Source organism: Neofelis nebulosa, chromosome 1 (assembly GCF_028018385.1).
Source record: "Neofelis nebulosa isolate mNeoNeb1 chromosome 1, mNeoNeb1.pri, whole genome shotgun sequence".
Taxonomy (NCBI): Eukaryota; Metazoa; Chordata; class Mammalia; order Carnivora; family Felidae; genus Neofelis; species Neofelis nebulosa.
Genome location: NC_080782.1, coordinates 227731826 through 227755372, shown reverse-complemented (window position 1 = coordinate 227755372; position 23547 = coordinate 227731826). Strand labels below are relative to the sequence as shown.

The 23547-nt window shown below is 32.7% G+C and overlaps 1 protein-coding gene across 7 annotated transcripts in view; it reads right to left on the bottom strand.

Annotated features, from left to right (window-relative positions):
- Positions 1-309: 309 nt before the first annotated feature.
- Positions 310-23547, bottom strand: part of POSTN (periostin) — a 35446-nt gene continuing 12208 nt past the window's right edge. The window contains exons 7-23 of one of the 7 annotated variants that reach the window (XM_058686858.1): positions 23142-23283; positions 21808-22020; positions 21093-21227; positions 19767-19915; positions 18527-18663; positions 17242-17372; positions 16572-16702; positions 16363-16465; positions 16189-16256; positions 15419-15464; positions 11888-11968; positions 8650-8739; positions 7889-7978; positions 7083-7160; positions 6608-6691; positions 2273-2314; positions 310-1098 (exon numbers count right to left, since the gene is read on the bottom strand). In XM_058686858.1, the coding sequence (XP_058542841.1) occupies positions 1061-1098; positions 2273-2314; positions 6608-6691; positions 7083-7160; positions 7889-7978; positions 8650-8739; positions 11888-11968; positions 15419-15464; positions 16189-16256; positions 16363-16465; positions 16572-16702; positions 17242-17372; positions 18527-18663; positions 19767-19915; positions 21093-21227; positions 21808-22020; positions 23142-23283 (1758 nt within the window). In that variant the 3' untranslated portion in view covers positions 310-1060. The remainder of the gene's footprint in view (positions 1099-2272; positions 2315-6607; positions 6692-7082; positions 7161-7888; positions 7979-8649; positions 8740-11887; positions 11969-15418; positions 15465-16188; positions 16257-16362; positions 16466-16571; positions 16703-17241; positions 17373-18526; positions 18664-19766; positions 19916-21092; positions 21228-21807; positions 22021-23141; positions 23284-23547) is intronic. The other 6 variants (XM_058686877.1, XM_058686888.1, XM_058686868.1 and 3 more) reach the window with 6 other exon arrangements.

Below are 23547 nucleotides of genomic sequence, written 5' to 3'. Positions count from 1 at the left end.
TGGATTCCAGTGTTACTTCAGTCTTAGTTAAGGGAATCTCTGTGACTTTTCCTATGTCTAGCAAAATCCTAAGAAAAATTAATGTATTTGTGTCTGTGTAGAACTTTTTATTCTTCTACTATAGCTCAAAGTGAGTTCTGAATTATTGGTGATTTGTTTCTTTACTCTTTGAAGACAGTAACTGTCTGGTTCACAACCTGGCATGGTTCTGGGGTTCTATTAGGTATTCAGTTGATGCTTAATGATTGCTTCATTGAGTAATGATTCTTTATATAACATAATAGTTTAAAAAATTCAAGAAACACTAAATTCATTCAATTTCCTTTATTGAGTATTTGTAATAAAAAAAGAGGTATAAAGTCTTGTTCCCAAGTCCAAACCACTTATTAATTTAAACCTTGAGTTTTCTGATTACCCAATTTGACGTTAATTCTTTTTATAACTGAAAAAAAAATTTTTATTGAAAATTTGAGATAAAAATATGTATTGAAAAAAGCATATGGCAAACATTTCAAGAGTACAAAATTAGTTGTAGAAATAACATAATTTACTGGTAATCCCACATTGTATTAGAAATGTGTGAAGTTTTTTGACATAAAAGTTTTGTTTGCTTGTTTTTTTAGTACTGAGCACCCAGTTTTATAGCTTAGCTTCCCATGGAGAGGTACCTGCTTGCATACATTTTATCTATCTCTTAGATTCAAGGCTTAATCTTCTCAATGGAATGTGAGACTTGAATTTTGATAACTCAGGTGACAAGAATCTTCTTTGATGGATTCCAAAGTTAGCTAGAATTTTTAATGTCAATATGTAAAAGCCTGTATGTAAGGTGTTCTATTTCCTTCAGTTCCCATCCCACAGCAGACTAACCCCCACAATTTCCTTCATGTTTCTCATTCAGAGAAAAAAAAGATGAAATTTGTATTCAGAATTTTTCTGTGTTTGCTTTTTTTGTGCTGGTGTTTCTTTTCCTGAAGTCAGTGTGGCTCTCATAATTTTCGCTTAGCATCAGGTTATTGATTTAGGGTGGTATAAACTTTGCTGTCTGGTTGCTGGATTTTCACTGAGAACGACCTTCTCTGGATCGTCTTCTAGATCCTGATAGGAAGAGAGAAGAACACATAGATTGTAAATGTGATGAAACTTTAGAATTTAACAATATGATATCCTATGCATGACTATATCTATAAAGACCATCATTTCTTACTGTATTAAACATTAGATTCTGTTTTCTTAATATCCTGTTTATGGTGATGAAATCAAGGTTATCTTTTGATTAAAAGTGTATGAAAATAATAATTTGAAGTTTGATTTTAGTTCTTTAAAAAACTTGGATGAATAGGATGTTTAGAAGAAATCCCTGATAAAACCTTCAATTAAAAAGTATTTGTATAATTGATTCTTTAATTTCAATTGTCTATGTTGGGTTGGTTTAAAATCAGATATACCTATAATGCATTTACAATCCTTGCAATTTCTTTTGACTATTAATATGTAATTATTTTAGAAAGTCCAATCTTGGAATTTGTTTGAAGTTCCACATGGAAAATCTGTCATTGTTTAATCTATTAGAATGCAGGAGAACCTGAGTGAAAGATTAGAAAATGCATATAAGTATAATTATGAAGAAAACTGTAGTGCATGGGTAATATATGCATGTGTATAATCTACACATTATATCAAAATTTTGTAGAAAGTTATATTAATAACTTTCTATATGTGTATAGTTTTATTTTTTTATTATTTTTTTAATGTTTATTTTTGAGAGAGAGACAGAGCGTGAGTGGGGGAGGGGCAGAGAGAGAGGGAGACAAAGAATCTGAAGCAGGCTTCAGGCTCAGAGCTGTCAGCACAGAGCCTGATGTGGGGCTGGAACCCACTAATGTTTACTAACCTTTAATTTTACTAATGTTTCAAACTGTAGCCTGATCTCTAACATTTTTAGAGAGTTCAGGTTCACGAGCAACCAACTTTTGCTTGGCTCATATTCAAGGATTTCTTTTCAACTTAACTCTACTTGAATCTACTTTAGTGGTTTCAAAAATCTAGCACTTTACTTGAGTATGATTGCCTTTCCTTTAACATTTGTTATCCTTACATCTTACTGATAGTGTAGAACATGAATAAGTTATTTTCTGATTTTTATCAGCAAAATACTTTGCCTCAAAATTTGCTAACTTGTCTCCCTGAAAGACAACAAGATCCAATAAAATATATTAAAACATTACCGTTTGGATGTATCTCCTATGCACAGTACTATCAATACATTTACCTTGAACTCTTTTGTTGGCGTGTATCTTCCTCACAGGTGTGTCTAAAATTAAATAGTTGTAGTTAGAAATACTTTCAAGTTATGGCTAACATAGACAGGAGACCGTAATTAAAGAAAAGTATAAAGTTTAAAATAAGCATCACTTAAACATGTAGTTTTTTTTGGAATCATGAGACTTTTTCATTGGCTACAGACAGGCATTTGTTGTCCACTGATGAGAACGAATGTTCACTATTTGCAAAACATTGTTTCATTATGGCATTTGGAGCCCCATAGTGTCATTTTCCCATAGAGTAAGTGACTTACATGACTTTTTCACCTTTTTTATAAAAAGCATTGCTTTATGATGAAGGAATATTTAATATTATATACAGTGTAACAGAAGTGTCTTCCCAGAGATATTGAGTCATTTTTCCAGTCATTCCTATTTGTGATGTATCAGACTTCTGCCTCTGAAATTCTCATTGTAAATTAATTCACAATTACCTTATAGAACGCCAGGACAAGATAGCATTGGCCTAATAACTCTAGAAATATAATATTAACCAACTTAGGAAATGTGTGCCAACATACTCCCAAGTTTAATTCCAATCCTGTAAGACCATTTATAAAATTAACTAGTTAAAAATAATAAAAGCTTTCATATTTAAGATTTTAAAGTGTTTCATAACTATACAGTTTTTTTGTTGTTATAGTTGTATAATACTTCCCAATTCCTTGTTTTTCTTTAACTCCTCAACAAGACCCCCTGGTAGGCCCAAATTCACATTTTCACTCAGCTATTGGATGCTTAAGATCAAGGTTAAATGTGGTTTCTACAGTGACTTCATTTTTCTGCTTACCTTGTAAAATTTTTCTCTATACATTTCTTGCTTTTATATATTATTTATACCCAATAATCAGGTCAAAATCTTTCTATTATATATATATATTTTTTTTTCAATTCTCTGAAATTCCATTAAAAAGTAAAGCAAGAAACTGTCACCAACAGTTATGTTGGCTGTATGACACCAAGTAAGAAAGAAACATTTTAAAAATGTTTGAATAATTTTGTTTCTACATGGCACATTTCCAACATGTTTTATTTCCCACGGAATATAAGATGTGTAATCACTTATGATACGTTGTTAATAGAGTAAAATAGAATACAGAACTGTAGAAAACCTCATTAGGTTAGATATTGAGTCTAAGTTTTTTTGAGATAGAAAAGTCTGAATTATGGACTATGGTTCAATTGATATATTTCCATTAACTTCAGGTTTATTTGGTAACAAAATAAGGGCTTATAAAATATAGTCAAGAAGAGATGGATCCAGTCTTTAATTAGTGAATAAGACCATTGTTTATAATGGACTTGTTAAACTCCAAATAACAGTTACTGTATAATTTAAAGCAAGCTCACAGAAGTATTCGCAGCATTACGTTTCAAAACAAGCACTTACACTCAGATTTTCTTTCATATACTTGGCAGCATCCAATTAAGTAATTAATTTGTTACTAGTTTGCTATGATAATATTAAAATAAGAAGTATTGTTTGCAAAAAAATCTTTAGGAGAAAGTCTAATAAAGTGTAGAAAACCAGATTTGTTCCCAGTGGCTTTCTGCTATCTCAATATGAATGAAAGTGGGATCAAGTCATATGCTTAGAGAAGCAAAATGTGGGAGAATAAACCAATCATATGAATGATCCCACATGAAGGCCCCTCCCTACCATGTTTTATGAAACACGCAAAGTGCTTCAGCCCAATTATTTATAGGATTTTTGCATATTTACCATGGGTATGGCTCTCAGAAATTTAAATTAGGTGTAAAATATTACTTCATTACATTTATACTATATAAGTGTATTGTGTTAATATAGTTGGCCATGATATTTACAGTAGCTAGCATTACTGGGAGCTTGTGTTTACTGAGCATTATTCCAAGTGCTTTTCATACATTAACTCATTTATATGTAAGTGACATTACTATCTTCATTTTCAGATGAAGAATCAACTTAAGTTAGTTTGAGTTGGAGCCCAGATCAAAAGCCAGACCTGCAAGCTGATCCCTATTCTCCACACAGGCTTTACATGTTATATTGGCAGATTTGTCAAAACCATCCAAAATGACTTGTTTTTTGTTCCTTCCTCTATAGCTTGATATTCTCCCTTAATTACTTTGGTAGTTTTAGTAAATGTAATTTTATCTAAGATAAGTGTGAAACTTCTATGCATTTCATGAGAACATTTTTTAGTTGGGGGCTGGGATGTACTTCAATGATAAATCACAATATTGAAACCAAAAGGGCCACTGAGCCATGTTACTAGTCATGACTAGAATAATTGAGGAATATACTCAATTCATCAAAATGTACTACATGTATCACTATAAGCAGTCTAGATAGAAAACTCCAAGCTTTAATACGAAGACTACAGTTTGGATAGAGATCAATTGTCTATACTATGAAAGAACAAAAGCAAGCCTTGCGTGGTGTACTCTTTATTCACAGCAGCTTCTTTGGAAATAGGTATCTCAGGATCTGGACACTTATAACTCAGTGATGACGCATTGGTTTTACAGGGCTAGGAAAAAAAAATACTAGCATGTCTAGTTAGTTTCCAGATACTAGTAACTATGCTTCTTATGTTGTCTTTCTTATGAGAAGAAAAGCCTTAGAAATGTTTTTTAAAATTTGTGATGTGGCGTTGTGGAAATTAATGCTTTATAGATATGTAGAAAAACCAAATATTGAGAACTAAAGGAATCAACCTCTGGGATAAAATAACAGGAGTTAAAGAAAGATTTCCTTAACTAAAATTAGAATATCATATTCTTGTAGCAGGTATATTTTCTTTTGCCTGAAGTTATTGTTATGTACTTAGTTCACTGTCTATAATCGACTTGTTAACTGGGGCTTATTAAAGGTGAAGAAAACATACTTACCTGAAGTTTAAGACTAAATAAAGCAAAGCAATATATATACAGGTGCAGCTACTAATTGATTCATTCTCTAAAAAGCACCGCCATTCTACAAAGCTGTTTACTATGGCAAGGACTTAACAAAAAAAAAAAAAGAATTCAATTTAACCTTCATAATATCTTCACCACTTCCCTCAAATCCTTGTTTTCCTAGCTTACAGTTAAACATTTGTGGGTAGATGAGTAAATTCTGTATTAGATCATACAGAAAACTTTGATTCTATTACGGTTTTGGCTGTGTCACACTCTCCCTACAGTCTGAAGGGAAATCTTGTATTTTTCAGACACATATTTTTCTATTGAGGGGAAATTTAATCATTGGTTAAATAAAAATTATTTATTTTTACTATCGCTGAAGGGTCTCAACACTATATATAAGAGATTTTACCTATATAAAATAAAGAATAAAGAAACAATTGCTTAAAATATGTGTGGTCCCAAAAGAATTTACATCTTCTTGGACATAGTGATAACAAATTAAGCAGAAAAACCATCTTGGACAATACTTTGGAGAAATACCAAGTTTCAGTTGTGTTTCTCAAATATTTCAAGAAGTATTTTTGATTTTTGTAAATAATTTATATGCTTCTTTAAAACAATTTGTCATCTAAATACTTTCATTTTTAATAAAATGAACTAGAAATTCATTTATTCAAATGCCAATTACCCAAATAATATTTCATTAGTATTTACCATTTCTTTGAATAATTACCATTTAGAGTTTGCATAAGATTTTGAATTCTTTTTTTTCTCCTTTGGTTTTAAAAGTAGGTCCTTTTAATGCCATAGACAGAGAACATTCATACTTTAAAGATTAATTTCATATGCAAAATAATTTACATCTCCAGGTATAGATTATCACTCAAACTGTTAGAAGAAACAGATATTCATTCTCAAGAATGTAGTTTGGAAAAGAAAATTGCTAAATGCACTGTTTTGTTTTTATTTCTAGATCTATGCACTTAAAAAATCTATAAACATGCTTTTTATTATTGTTGTGGGGGCAGTGAATACATTTTTTTAAATATAAAAAGTATGTCAATTTAGACTTCTTTAAACAACTACCAATTTAAAAAGTATTCTTCTTTCAGATACTTAAAATATCCTTACAATTATCTGTATCAAAGAAAAAAAATATTCATTGCTCCCCAAGTTTATACCATACAACTTTTTAAAGACCGTTTCAACTAGTAATCATTTCTTCATTATTATTACTTAACCTTCTATTGAACTGATCAGTCTCTTAAGACAACGTATGATGTTGTCTTTTTCAACCTTATGAAAAGAAAAACTTGAATGTTCAGTCTTTAAAAAGTTGAAGAATTCAGTCACCAGAACCTGTTAGGCGGGTTAGTGGTTTTCCTTTTACTAACCTCCCTGAAGCAGTCTTTTAATTTCTTCATCTTCAAATAAATGACCATCACCTCCTTCAATGAATTTGGTGACCTTGGTGACCTCTGAGAGGATACATGTTTATAGCAGAAATTGGTTTATGTAATAGAAACACAGGAGACTTGATGTGATACATAATGGCATCTGGCAAACAATGAATTCTAGACCAACACTTGGTTCTTTTTCTATCTTTAGTGTTGGTTTTTGATAAGTCAGTTTTCTTATAAGGCTATTGAACAATATATCACAAAACAATCAATACAACCCAATGTCATTTGGATTTCATTCTCTATCTTTGGGCTTTTTTTCACATGTTGGCATGGAACTTGAATGAAAGAATGAGATAGAGTAGAAAACCTGTAAAAGGGCTCAAAGATTATCTTAGACTGAAACAGGTAGCTTAGGTCAAGTCACATTTTAATTTTTCTACACCTTCTTGCAATATTTATTGCTGACCTTCCTGCAATAATTTCTTCAGTGTTTCTTCTGTTTCTCCACCACCAGTGGAAATCCTAGTGTATTTTATTTCAGGACCTGAAAGAAAGAAAAAAAAATTTTTTTTAAAAAGGTCTAAAACAGCGATGGGCAAACTTCCTACGGAAAGGGCCAGATAGGAAGTATTTTAGACTTTGTAGGCCATACGGCTCGTGGTGCAGCTATTCACATTGCCATATTAGTGTGAAAATAGTTACACACGTTATACGAAGGACTGATCACACTGGGTTCCAGACAGAACTTTACATAAGTAGGTGGCGCAAGCCATGGCTGCTGACTGCTCATTTAAACAAATACTTAAAACATAGCTGAACTCAGAATTTTAGGCTAATTCATTGGTGGGAGACTGACACAGAGGTTTGCTAAACTGATCAGTTGCCTTATACAAACTTGTGTATATTTCAGTATGTAGATGTGTAATAAACCTTAAGCTAAATGGAAAATCAAAGGAGGGAATCGTTTTTCTTCTGGGATTTACTAACTCATTACAAATAGCAAGGGGAAAATGTTATGTCACATGTATGAATATGTATAATAAAGACACATGCTGATAGATTAGTCCACAAATTCCAATTCAGAGAAAAACACAGATTAAATAGTTAGGATAATATTATTGCTGTCAAAAAATGATGTATCTTCAGTAACCACCATGAAAATGACTTAGTCAATTTCTAGTGATTCTTATAGAGACAGAGCTTTTTTTAAGATTTACTATGGTTTTATCTTTATAATTCAAGCATAGTTCCATGTATGGAATCAAAGATTACCTGTAATGATTCGTTCTTCTCTTGTCTCTTTTTCGGTTATTTCCACAGGCACTCCATCAATGATTTTAGTGTATTTTTTAATAATTGGCTCTAAAAGTAGGGGAAGAAAAATGCATATGGTATATCCCCTTATAATGCCTAAACTGCCAAATGTAGACATTTTCATTATTAAATATATTTCTCAAAGCCATACCATTTAGAATTCAAACATAATCATTTGGGGGACATATCTTAAATAGGTTTAGATCAACAAATGTCTAAAAAGCGTAGTAGTTATGTCCTGAATCTTGGGTGAGGGAGAGAGCTAACTCTCCATGCCATACTTATTTTCTGACAATGGAGTGAGTGTTTAGTAAGAATCCAGGGAATTATACATCATTAGAGTGGGAACCCTGCTGGAGAGTCCCAGCAGTGACTGATTAGTCAACCTTATACAATGGTCATTTTTTCTTCTAAATCCAATAGATCACTTTGTATTGACATTATTATTATCATTATATTTCATAATCATCACTTGCATATGCACGATATGCATATGTTGGACCTGGTGACTTAATGGTTAAATTAACTCCAATTTGTTACATTGGCTTAATTTCATTAACGGTAAATTGTATTTTATTTGTAAGTGAGAAAAATATTCCCACAATTTATATAAAAAGAAAGCCAAGAGAAAACATCAGATGTTCAATATATTTAACCAACACTATTTCAAAATGATCACAGTGATCCTAACTAGGCTTTAGGAAATACACATAACGCACCTCCATGGATCACTTCAGTTACTGTTTCACCTTCTTTAATCAGTCTGAGCTCAGGTTCACCTTCAATTTTGACCTTTGTTATTGTGGGTCCTGAGGTATTGTTTTAGGAGACAAATTATCATGTTAAGGCAGTTCTTTAACTTTGACAGAACAGGAAATTTGTTTTAACACTTGGTGTTATTCAAACATCAAAGTGGTTTCAGGTTCTATGAAATCAATTTTAAACATTTCCCATTGTCTTCAAATTAAGCAGTATTTATGAGACCAAATGACTCAGTCTATTGGTGTGCTACTACAATTACTTTCATGATTCATGTTTTAGCATTTAGCATAAGTTCATCCATTCATTTGCAGTTGTGAAGTAGAATCACAGAAGGTATTATTATATGTCGCTGTACTTTGTGAATTATACAGTATGTACAAATTTAAGTTGCTCTAATGATAAGTAATTTAGATCTTACTTTACTATGCTGATATCATCTATAACTTTTATTAAACTTTTAAATTTAATTTTTAATTACTCAATACTGTACACTTTTTATCAAATGTGCATAAGACTGAACATTTAAAAAAACCTCAACCTTTGGTACATATATTTAAGGCACCGAATATCAGATTTTCTGGGAAAATGAATTTGAGTACTTACCTTATATGTGAAAATTATTTATTGATTAATAATTACTAATTTTTTTAATAATTAATATACTAATTAATAATAAAACAGTCCTTCAAATGCAGAAGTTAAACAAATGTTGCATTTGACTTACAAAATGATTTTGCTCCCAGAGAAAATCATTTTGAATGTTAGAAAGCTGATTACTACATTAGTTGACCAAGACTATTTTATAGAGAAGACAAGTAAAGTTCAGTACATTTAACTCATACTGTAACACTCTTCAGCAGTTGAATGTCACTATATTTGCTTATCCTTGAGAGGCTTTATTTGTCCAGAAATTTTCAATGTTACACCATTACCCAGAGTTAGTCTAAAACAATCTAAAATAATGAAGATAATTGTTCATTCAAATAATAAATGAATGATATCATAATATTTGATCTGTGGGACCAAGGGATATTGAGTATCAAGTGTAAGTCCAGGTTTTTAAGGTGTAGAAATTTCAAAAGGAAAATACACCTAAGGAATTTAAGAACAGAAATGAGTTAATAAAACATCCAAATCAACATTTCTTTTGGAAAAGCCTAAACTGAAATTTCAGAAACACCCTCTATCATGATGCTCTATGAAGGTAGGGATTTTTATCAAATCTTTTTTTTTTTTTCACATTTACTGCCAGCACTTGGGAGAATGCCTAGCACTATAATAAGATGCTCAGTAAGTGTTTGTTGAAATGAATTTCAGTTGATTTATTCTTAATTCTATAATTGGTTAAGTACCCTTTATAAGAAATACTTTAAATTGTATTTTGGAGTCTAGTATATACTTAGTAAGAATTCAGGAGTCATTAATGAACCTGCAAAAGTTCAGTGATAGGGAAATGCCAGTAGCAATGTTAGAGCTGGACAATTGTGAATGGCTGTCAAGATAATTATGTGTTTCCTTCAGTATGTTACACAGACATAAAACTTCTGAATCTTTGAACTTAAAAAATTTTAATACGTCGGTGACATGACCCCATTTGTCATCCTTGTTCCCTTTCTAGGAAGAACCCAGGTAGAGTTGATGCTCCACTGGGTGCCTAATTCAAGAAAGATTAATACAATAGAATCCCACTGGCAAAAATTGGGAAGATAAATGGGTTGAATGAAGAAGCTTGAAAGAAAAGATAGGAATCTTTGGAAATAAGAAAAACACATGTGAATGATTTTGATTATAGAAGCTGTGTACAAGTGATTATATAAATTTTTAGGGAATCTAATTTTAAAAAGAGTATAAGAATGTTAAAATCAAATGTATTACCAAGGATTATTTGATAATTTTCATTAAAATGATCAAGAAAAATTTCTCAACAAAAATTTAAGTGATTTAATTTCTTAAGACACCAAATTCTCATCAAAATATAAAAGAAATCAAATGACCATAGGTGTAGTATTTTTTTAGTAAGCACAGATTTCAAAGCCTACATCAATTATCAAATTTAGGTCTCAAGAATAAAAACATAGATAATTAATTAGCTAGGAAATAAACTTTTATGTGTATGTTTCCAATACTTAAATGTAAATCATGGCCTGCCTTTAAAGGAATAGACAAAAATATTCAAGAAATTGCCATCTCAATTTACAGAATGAGAAGAAATATCAAAAATAATCAAAGTTATATCAAATAATCAAAAATAATTAAAGTAATAGTTTTTTTGACATTCAATTGAGAACATGATTTATTCTTTTTTTTGAAGATTGTTTCTATCCTTCTTAAGAATAAAGGAGAAATCCTGGTCTTTTCACTGTGGTAAGTCACCACATTAAGATGCTTAGACATAAAAATAAAATGTTCTTAAGGTCTGACCCTTGGTAATAATTAAAATACATGAAATAAAGGTGGCATCAAAAATGTTGGAGTTGACTAACAGACAGTGACGGTAGAAAGAAAACTATTTAATATTCTAGTCTGAAATACCAGAAGGAAAATAAATATACCAATTGATGTATATTATATATATGTATATAAGAATATGTGTATTCTCAATATGTAAGTTCAGGACTGCAATTAAGAATACTTATTTCTTTTTGACTTAATGCACCAGCTGCTTATTCCTTCATCTGTTTCTGGTGGCCTGATTTAAAAATATATCATATGTGGTTACTATTTTAAAAGCTTTCATCAATGTGCAGCTTCAGTGCTCTCTTAGATGGTTGAATGAAAAATGCCTGTATTTTTGGAAGAGCTTCTTATAACAAGATATCCATGTGGGGAGATTGGAGATAAAGCTACAAAATAGTACACTGAAGGAGTCTAATTGGAGTATAAAATAAAGCTCGGATTTATTTGTTTATTTGTTTGTTTACTTATGTATTTATCTGGGTTCTAGTGCTAATGCAATGGCCAATTAGGTTGAAATGAAATCAAGTACAAGCAAATGTACTGAAAGTATTAGGAATGCACCATCTACTCTGCTAAATAATTTGCATTCCGCATTCTGCAATCACATGAGCATGCCATTGATATAGAAATATTTAGCATGTTAGTTTCAAAAAGAATGTAGATACATTCATAGAAATCAGTCTATTACTTGGATTTTTTTTTCACAAAGAAGGAACCATGTATAACAGTTGATTTTACCTTCAGTTTTGATAATAGGCTGAAGACTGCCTTCAATCACTTTAATTTTTGGTTCCACAACTTTGGTTATAATTTTAGTTGCTGAAAGTATAGAAAGTGGAACATAAATGATGTTTACATAAAAACAACCTGAATAAAATTGTCCTCTCTCTCTTTGGTTTAATCTTTGCTGGGTACTGAGGTATAAGGGGTGGTAATGTGTTCAGGCAGTCAGGTCCAGTAAATATTCATGGTACATTATGTATCGTCTTCTCATGTCCAGATGGTGTACTCTGAAGTCCAGACACATGGATTTGTTCCAGTGAAATATATACACACTAAGTGAGGAATTCTATCTAGAGACCTGTAATTTTGAACTGCAACACTAAAGCTCTTTACCTTCTTTAGTACTTCTTGAAAATATTGGCTGCATAGCAACAGAAGACAAATAAACATGATTAATTTCATGCAATTCATAATATCTTCAATTGCATTGTTGGGTTTTTTTTCTCATAAGAAAAAATGAAAGACAAAGGCAAAATATTTTTCATGCATTTGATAACAGTGATATAGAAAGGAAAATATGAGAAAATAGTTCAAAATGATTAAAAGTAAAAATAAATTTCAACCAGCCAAATATGAGCTCTATGCAACAAATATGATATGATCAGTATTTAAATTATAGGCTAAAATGTTTAATTTTCAGCCTTAATATCATCATCATTTTTTTAAAACTTAGAAGTATGTATTTGAAATGTGCCATCCACCCAACTCAGAAAATAATATGCAAACTTTATTTAAAATAGCAGCAAACTATTTGGTTGACTTTTTTTTTTTTTTTTTGTACAGATTAACTGGAAATGTGCCTCTGGAGCCATACAACCAGAGCTACTGGCTTTTGTCATTTCTACTTAGAAACCTTAAAAGATGGCTCCATTAGGGGTGCTTGGGTGACTCAGTCAGTTAAGCTTCTGACTTCAGCTCAGGTCATGATCTCACAGCTTGTGCGTTTAAGTCCTGTGTCGGGCTCTGTGCTGACAGCTCAGAGCCTGGAGCCCACTTCAGATTCTGTGTCTCCCTCTCTCTCTATCCCCCTCCACCGCAACTCACTCTCTGTCTGTCTGTCTCTCTCTTTCTCTCAAAAATAAATAAACATTAGGGGCGCCTGGGTGGCTCAGTCGGTTGAGCAGCTGACTTCGGCTCAGGTCATGATCTCACAGCTCGTGAGTTTGAGCCCCGTGTCTGGCTCTGTGCTGACAGCTCAGAGCCTGGAGCCTGCTTCCGATTCTGTGTCTCCCTCTCTCTCTGTTCCTCCCCTGCTCATTCTCTGTCTCTCAAAAATACATAAACATTAAAAATAAATTTTAAAAATAAATAAACATTAAAAATGTTTTTTTTTTAAATGATGGCTCCATTAGATAGTGGGCCACACTAAAGCTAACTGCAATTATAACAGATTGTGTTGACACATTAGAGATGAGATGTTAGCACAATTTGGGTTTCTGTCACATTCTCACCTTTGGTTTCTGAAATGTTTAGCTGTGTCAACTTTTAAAAATTCCTATGAGTTCCAGACCTTAATTGTGACTATGTTTCAGTCATATCAAATTTTATATCTTGAAATCTTAAATTATGAAGCTCTAAAATATATCAAATCTATGCATCTAATTACTGATCCCACAAGTGGTCTTGCCACAGGAAACCTTTCCATGAAAACTAAATCCACAGAGGTCTCTGCTGCTACTATCAAAATGGGTTAATTACTTTTAGCATAAATTTTCAAGTGGGACTCAAAGTACGGGATGTTGCTATAGGTTGGTAGCTTTGTTTCAATCTTGCTTGACTGAAGACTTAAATAGTTTTGACAAGTCCTGGGCTGAGGATCAAATACTGATTTTATTCTGCTGTACCTCAAATGTTATGTATTTGGCAACATATACTAAAGAGAATTTTTTCCCCATACAATTGAAAACTATGATATTTTGGGGATAAGAATAATATATAGCAAGGAAATTAAAGAAATTTTAGAGACAAGTCAATAAAGGAACATAAAAATGGAACCTTAGTTTTAATTACTCTCCACCTCTATTTGAGGAACACTTCTAAATAGCAGCATCCCCATGTGGGGAGGAGTTAAAGAAACATCTGGCATCAGAATGCAAATCTCTGAGCAGTTTCAAGAGCTTTGAGTAGGTAGACAAGGTGTATTAGACTTACATATTTTCGTAAATCGTAACGTATTTTCTGTGAGTGAGGATCCAATTTTAAGAGAGGAAAAATAAAGGAATTATAAGATTGTGGCTCACTCGAGGCAAAATATTGCATTGGCACATGTAGAAAGTAGTGGACCTTTAATGGATAAAGTAGGAAAGGTAAAGAAATGTAGTATAGTTATACATCTTTAGTGAGAAAGATGACATAACATTTCTGATGAATAGAGCCCATAATGATTCTTTAATTTGTTATAAAATATATAAAAGATTGTATACTTCCATACTGGAATTTATACCAGGTTGAATCATAGCTATTCCAGCTCCATCTTTCAAACAGTGCTGAGCTGGCCTGATACTGGATTTGCATGTGTTATTATTACATCATTGAAATCAGACATTTTGTTTTGCTCCTTACATTTTCTTTATTCTTTTTCCATATCTAGTGTAAATCTTAAGGAATTTTTTTTATTAAATACCAGAATGATCACAGTATAAAATGGAGTTATTTTCTAGGCAGGGTAAATGTGGGAATTGAAGTAATCCTTTAACTACTGGTGCATTTTGAGTGTTTAATTGTAGAGTCAAAACAAAATGAAAAGAATTTCTGCTTTGAAAGCTACAACAAAGGAAAGAAAAAAGACAAATGACGAAAAAAAGCACATTGGAAAAAGAATACTACACGTCACAGTTATGAGAATGAAATGCCCTTTACCATTGTTAAGTAGTAGAGGCTTAATTTTGATAATCTGGTAAAGTCAGGGATAAAAGAACCTTGGAATCTAGGAACTTAGGTTTATTGCCCGGCAAAGTCCAATTTTTGGATTTGGATTTCTCCCCATCCACTTTTGGATGGGGAGAGTTTTTGAACTGCCAATTCATAAACATTAGGATTCTTTGGCACACCCCTCCCACCGTGCCCTTAGAAAGCTGATGGCTTGAGGGTGGAATGAACTACAAATCCTTCAGCAGTGTTACTTCTGTGTCCATACATCTGAATTTTCAGATAGCTCTGGAATGCCTTTTAGCTGTCTCTCCTCTTTGTATGTTTGTATGTCTTTTTTTTTCCATGCTAGCAATTATGTTTTACTGCTATTCCCATATCCTATCATTCTTGTTTTTCAGATGAATGGGAAAGTGGTCCATAGAGGCTGAATGGTAATGGCCCTGGCTGAGAGGTCTCATCCAGACCTTAAGCCTGTGTCAAGTGGGATGAAATTTGCCATTGTTTGGAATTCTAAATACCAGATTATCAATAATTTCCAAGTACAAAGTAAATATTGTGTTTTCTTTTTTGTACATCTTGTCACTTGTATATGACAAATATTCATTATGTACTTACTGTAGACAGTCATGGGGATTTCTTTGAAGGTGCTACCACGAACAAACTGAAAATAAATACACTTGTATTTAGTAACATGAAATTAGTAGTTTTATTAACAAAATTATGGCACCACTTTAATTCTTACTAAAGTGAAAATAGTGAAGGTATCATTACATTTAATAGAAATGAAGTCTTCATCTAAACCATTTTACAATCTCCTGCTATTGGGCCAGATGGCGTAAAAATTATTGAAGGTGTTACTCAAGAGTCTTAAAAATTATGGAATAGTTAATCCAAAGTTAAATGTTTATTAAATAATATTTCATATGTTTTCTGATACTTTGACTTTATAAGGATAAAGGCGGAAAATACTTTTTTGCCTTTAACTACTGTGATTAGTGATAATTTTTTTACAAGTACATAGTTTCTCTTTCCCTTATATTCTGTAGCAAATGCATTTGGTGATAGAAAGATTATAGTATTTTTTATCTGCATTTCTTTTCTTTCCAACTGGACTGTATTTTTTAAATAAAGGGACATCTCTGATTCAGCTTAACATTTCCCATTATACTTCATACAGTGCTTGAGCCCAAGTAGGTTTCAGAGATATTTGTAGAATAAAACCATAAAGAAATTATCTTATTTACTCATGGGTGAGCCAGTGGCACATAATCAACAAAAAGCGGTCCAAGTTCAGGGTACATCTAAGCTACTCATGTACACATTTCTAGTCTTTTATGTAAAACCTGCAATATCTGTTTAGGAACAAATCCAATAATGTTCTGTACCTTAATCTGGATGTATTTGATCAGTTTATTAAGGATTTCCAGTAGCTGATCATTTCCAACAGGTGTGTCTATGAAGAGGAGTATTAAATTAATATTGATAAGAGCATTTGAAATACAAATATACGCTTCTATTGAAAAAGATGTAGCCCACTAGGGAGTTCAGTAATTACCAACCTGCTGGGTAGAGGAGTTTATCTACAACATGAATGACACCATTCGTTGTCATGATGTCAGATTCTTTTGATTTCACTTCATTCACCAGAAGTGTATCATTTACCTATCAAAACAGGGGATAACATCAGTGAGAAATTTAATGAAAAATTGACACGAAGATAATTGAACAATAAGTGAATGCTATCATAAATTCATTCTAGAGAACTCACTCCTTTCAGATAGATTTTGCTTCCTTGTGTGGTCTTCAGAATGTTAGTAACACCAGGTTCGAATCCCTTTCCAATGAAAACTCCTGGTGTCAGGTGATAAAGGATGATGTTTTGAAGGGCATTTTTGTCTCCTGGAGGGAAAAATATATATTTATTTATAACGTGTCATATTTTTTGATAATTTGATACTAGAAAAACTAAGGATAAAAATATTTCTTTGTCTTTAGTTTTTCCACACTGTGATTTCTCATCATTTCATTGTTCTTTCAAGTTGCTATCAACGAATGCCATGTCAAAACAGTCACTTCAGTCTGTTCAATCAAAATATTAGCCAACTTACTGGGAGGAAAAAAATCAAATTATTTTTGGAATTGTAATTGTTTCTTTTCTTGTCACCTAGTTGTGTGGACTCGAATAGAAATAGCATAAGTGAACATTTAGGTCAACAACATGACGGCAAGCAACTGCTAATGTAATGTAATTACTAATGTAATTAAGAACATTAATGAGTGACCTTCCGTATATTCCATGTGGAATTAAAGGAAACTAATGCTAGGCAAAAATATTAAAGTGGGGACATTTTTGAGGCTGACTTCTCTGCAGGAATGCTTGAGGAAGAAATGAGATCCTGAACACAAAGGACAAATATCTGGTATCCACTTTTACTCACGAATCAGAATTTCTTTTTCTTCATTTGTCATTCCCTTAAAGGCATCATTGGTTGGGACAAATAAGGTCCAATCCCCAGGTTGTGTCAGGAGCTCTTTCAGGTCTGCGGCTTCAAGTAGACTGAGGAAAATGCTAAGCAGGAAAGATATGTATATTTATTCTGTTAGATTTAGATTTAGGTATGCTCACCCACAATGCATGGAATAAAAGAGCATCCATATATTCTGGAAAGCATGAGAAAGTGTTCATACATTTTCATAGTTCAGATGCAGTTTACCTGTTAAGAAAGTTTAACCAGGGGGAAATTATTTAAATATACATATGGTTTTTAAAATTTCCTAAACTCGGGGAGTGCCTGAGTGGCTCAGTCAGTTAAGCGTCCAACTTTGGTTCAGGTCATGATCTCACAGTTCGTGGGTTTGAGCCCCATGTCAGGCTCTGTGCTGACAGTGCAGAGCCTGGAATCTGCTTCTAGTTCTGTGTCTCTCTCTCTCTCTCCCCCTCCCCTATTCATGTTCTCTTTCTCTCTCCCTCTCTCTTTCTCAAAAATGAATAAACATTAAAAAAATTTTTGTTTAATTTCCTAAACGTGGTTTTTATCCTATAAAACTTAATAAGGTCACACTTTATAACAAAAAAGCGTGTAGTTTTCATTTAAAATTCTACAAACTAGTCTTGGCTAGTATATAATATCATTTTTAAAAATTAAATATTTAATGTTTATTAATAAAATACTTATTAATGAAATATGTATTATTTTAATTATTAATAAATATTAATGATTTTAACATTTAAAAACTTGGGGCGCCTGGGTGGCTCAGTTGGTTAAGCGGACAACTTCGGCTCAGGTCATGATCTCACGGTCCATGAGTTCAAGTCCCGCATCAGGCTCTGTGCTGACAGCTCAGAGCCTGGAGCCTGTTTCAGATTGTGTCTCCCTCTCTCTGACCCTCCCCCGTTCATGCTCTGTCTCTCTGTCTCAAAAATAAATAAACATTAAAAAAATTAAAAAAAACATTTAAAAACTTAAATACAAAAAAAAATTTGCAAGGAATAAGTCAATCTATTAAATTGTTTCACTCACCAAATCATATTATGGTGACCTAGGAAGTAAAATAGTGTTAACATATTTCAGTTTTGAAAACATTTGCATGGACTTCTTACTGTAAATTCTACGTTCAGTATTATTGAATACTGAATGCCTTTTGGAATACTATGAAACAAAACTATGTTAATAATTCTTGCTCTCTCTCGTGTGTGTGTGTAAATGAAACTAATAGGCTTACCTAAAGCGTTTATCTTGTTTTAGTTTTTCATGGAGGGATTTCTCTGCTGGTTTGATGATCTCTCGGAATATGTGAATGGCACCATTTCTTCCTTGTTTGCTTCCTCTCACCATGCATGAATTTTCAATGCAGACAGCCTAGCAAAAAAAAGAAAGACACAGCTGTACATTTCCTTAATCGAGATGTCCTAAGTGGAAGTAGTTGCATAGTTGAGTTTCTGGAATGACTCTTCTAAGAGGTCTTCTGACCTCTGTGACTGGAAGAAACATCATCTCAGTTCTGTTTTTATGGTCTGGCACAATCTGATCTCACACTTCTTATTCGGTCAGTTACTAGCTAGGCTACTCTATGTATCATCATCAGGAAATAACAAAAATTCACCAGGAAATAGTTTCATCAGGAAGTAACAAAAATTCCATAGAATTCCATGCCTACATCTTTCATCATTCTTCTCCAGGTTCTAACTATTCTTCCACACCCCCTTTAAGAAACTTTTGCCCTTTAACTCTTTAGGACCTTCTTTATTCCTGACTTCAGTGCCTTTTATGATCTTCACAAATACTTATTATATTTTCCTGACTGCGAGTCCCTATCAATTTATTTTGTAGTGTCTTTGAACAAATATATGTATATGCAGCCCATTTTCTGCAGCCTGTAAAATGTGTGTCATGGAATTGTGGAGCCATAGTGAGCAGCTGCTGTGTGCCCTATCAGGTAATGCTTGACTTCCTATGAAAACTTTGAGCTGTAGATGCATTTGTTACCTGGACAGAAATTGAACAGCACTGCTAGTTGAATTGTAACCTTCATTAGTAATACTTTCTAGAAATTTTCCCTCAGAAAAAATATGTCAGAGCCATTTTATAGACATCAGAGATCTTTATGTGTCTATAAAAAATTACCTTGTAAACTGCACAAGACTTCATAAATCAAAAGCTTGCTTTAGAGAACTTTTAGTGATTTCTAGAATTGAAATAATAAATGCCTTAGAATATAAAGTTATTTATAATGAAACAAACTCAAATTATCTGATTTATTAATACATTGCACTTCTTGTGTCCTTTCCTCACAGTCTTTTCATACATTACTCAGTTCCCTGATCCTCCTCTGAATATTTACTATTATAAAACCACATTAATAAAGTTCTGGAAACATTCATTATAACAACATTCTTAGACAAGGACATGTCATTTGACATTTAGGCCAATGTGGATGTCTTATATTTTCCTGATTTACTTACTGTTCGATAGACAAAGACTCTGAGCTGTTTGCCTCCAATGGTTTCAAGTTTTTGTCCATTGTAAAGCTCATTAAGCCCAACTTTTACTTTCAGTATGTGATTCTGCAGAATTAATTTAAGAAGCCGCTGATCCATGCTCAGAGTATCATCTATAAATAAATTCACGAGGACAAGGATTAATTAGAAACCATTAAAATTCCTCCTGGTAAGAGAAAATCATGAAAATGGGAAATCCCTAATACTATCTATATTGTGGATTCTGCGCTCAAAACGTATATGAGTCAACTAACTGCTCAAGGCTATGAATTCTATGCACCACTTAGGAACTCTGTGAGATACTCCATCAAATGAATACCATTTGATGATAACATTGATTTGATAACATCATTCGGAGGAGTCCAAACGATGGACTCCATCTCGGTAAGGGCTACATAGTGTTGTGTGGTCATTGGCAAAAGTTAAGCTCTAATATTGGCCATGATTTTTTCTGAGAATTTGATATACACTAATCACATGAAAGACTATGGATGAATCATTTATAAATTTATATTTACCTCTGCAGAGAAAATCAAAATACATACGCTCTCTTAAGTGTGGGTTAATGTCAATACATGTAGATATAGTTATTACAAAGAGGAATAATAGTATTTCTAGGAATTTGAATGTTTTATTAATAACACTATGTACCACAATTTAGCATTTCAAAAAATATTTTAAAAATAATGCTTGTTTGTTAACTACTCAATTTTGCCTTATAATTTAAATACATCTTTATGAAATCACTTTTCTGGAAAAAGTGGCAGGTTGCATTAATCTAAACACCATCCTTGATTAGCAGCTCTTAGATAAAATACTTATAATAATAGTTTACATCATAATATGAAAGTGATAATAAATAGTCTCTTGCTTTTATTTATTTATAATTTGACACCTCACATCAAATTTTGAGATGGAAAATATACTTATTTTTTCTTAAATATTATGTTGGTGTTAAATAAACAAATCAGATTTATTTTTCTTAAGATCTATTAATACATACCTTAAGTGTGCTGGAAACATGATTAGAGTCATAGAATAACTGAACATCCTTTATCAAAAACTTTCACTCCCTGTAGGCTATTATCTATTCTAATGAAATGTTTTGAAATGAAGGACATTTTAACAGAGATGACGTAGTGCTAATGATGTGTAGTCAATAAAGTAATAATCTGCACCTTGTAGAATGTCTATTATTCCTTAATGCAGACAATCATGGTGAAGAAAAACGGTGCCTGAAGGTTGGTGGGGGGTGGTGGGAGAGTAGGAATGACAGTATCCAGTACATACCTGAAAACGCATTATTCACAGGGGCCAGCAAAGTATACTCTCCATCTGGCCGCAAAGCAGATGCCAAGCCTAGTTGGGCCACGAGGTCTGTGAAAGTGGTTTGCTGATTTCCAGCCAGCTCAATAACTTGTTTAGCTGTAAAGGAAACCATCACCATCCCAACAACGTCATCATTGTTATTATCATCATTCTGAAATCAGTAAATCAATTCTTGGCTGTTTTCTATAAGCTATTTACTGCAATCACAATGTGATAAGATAGTCTGCCCTTCCCTAGTAATAGTTCCAGATTCCCTTTTTTGGGGTTGATACAGAAAATTTCAGAAAGAAAATATCTTTCTGGCTTCTTACTTTTCATTGTCTTTAATTCTCTATTCCTCATCTTCCTCCTCTCTCTGCTGTTGCGAATGCCATAGTTCTTTCATTTATCCAAAGCTGACCATTTGGTTATATCTTTCCCTCTGTTTTCAGGAAAAACCATGGTACTTTGAGAACCTTTATAAATTATTAAGTGTTAGAAACTCTGGAAAGCTGATGTTCCATGCATGGAATGCCTGTGATTAACAAGCTACCTATTTTAGTACTCAGTTCACTATTTTGTATCTGTGCTTCACATACCATTCCTTATACTACACATTCATTTTTCATAGGCTTATTCTTGAGGCATCATAATTGGTAAACAGTAGTAGGTAGAAGAATATGAAACTGTTGCTCACCAGAATCAGGAATTAGGACCTGATCAATCAAATGGATAACACCATTATTTGTCACGATATCTTTTTTGTTCACCATTTTGATTCCATTTACTGTTATACTGTCACCGTCACATCCTATCTCAATGGTGTTTCCTTCCAGAGTCTCAAAGACTGCTCCTCCCATAATTGCCTCAGAACACTGGAGGGTGTTCAAAAGGTGGTACTTCATGAGGGCTGGAGAATAAATTAAAAACAGCAAGTTTTTAGATCAAGAGAAACTGCACTTAACCCTTCAAAGATGTGTTTCACTGTGGAACTAATTATTCCTAAAAAATAAAATACATATAAGACCTAAGTATTGACTGAAGATTTTTAAATTCTGTTTATGTTCTAGGAAAGCTTCTTCCATTAACTATACAATAGAAATAGCTCAGCTCAGTAGGAAGAAGAGAAGATCAGTTGTGTGAAATGATTTGTGTAGCACTAGAAAATGTGTTAGAGAAACTTTTCACTATCATAAGAAAGTAATTTCTGATGTGAAAAAAAGAAGAGTTGCTCCTTTCAAAAGGCCTGTATTTATTTGTGATACCTGTTCCTAAGTGCCCAAGCAACCTCTTGCCTTAGCCACTCATAACAGAATGTCTACATATAATTTGTAAACACATTAGTAGCGGAAGATTAGTAGGGTAAGACAGATCATTCCCTAAAGAAAACATCTGGAGAGTAGACAAAATGAAGATGATTTCTTGGAAGATACTGAAGGAATTTTAATGCCTCAACTGTTTTCTATCCATATCTGCATCATCCAAGTTTTTCATTTTAAATCAGTCAAAATATATTTTGGGAGAGGCTAAGTTAAATGTACTACTCACAATGTAAAATCTATTTGAAAATAGAAAGGGAGATTAGAAAGAAGGCAAATTCTGTGTATCAAATAAGTAATGGCCAAAGAGAACCATGAAGTTTTCTCAAATCAATGATATCTTTTAGGATAAATTTAAAATGAAAAGCATCGCATAATACATATATGATATTAAAATTTGATGATCTAATATTTATTTTCAACAATGGCTAAATCCTTTTTAATGCCTGCTATTTATTTACTTGAAAGCAGTACAAAAGGAATGTGATCTTTAGGATATTCTTATCTTTTAAATTCATTATTTAATTACTCTGCCTACTCTTTCAAGGGCTTTGTTTTCTTTTAAGATTTTTAGAGACCACCTTAAGAACAAAAGTTTTTCTTTGCCTTTGCTTAAAAAAGCTGATAATCTTGGCATGACTTAATCTTTTTTTTTTTCTCTTTCTTCTTGGAATTCTGGGAGGGTTCTCAAAGAGGAGGACATTTTTAGTACCTTCAGAAGCCACTTTGTCTCCCATGATCCTTTCTAGGACACCTCGTGGAAGCTTCTCAAAAGCCTCATTGGTGGGAGCAAAGAGAGTGAAGTGACCATCTCTTCCAAGGGCCTCCAGAATATCAGATGTGATAGCAGCTGCCTGAAACACAAACGTGCTTTTTAGAGGCTTGCACACTGCAAATCCAAAGGCAAATGACAACACACGTCACCTAGGCTGATGCAGGGAGCTGATTCTATAGAAAAATATAGAAGTTTGTTCTTGCTAGATCTTTAAAACATTTTTTGACACAACCAACTATGTCCTTTCCAACTTTTTTGTAATAATGGGAATTCTGCCCATGCTTGTTTGACTGTAGCAATATCCAGCAGTACATGTAACTGAGATGGACACATACTAAATACA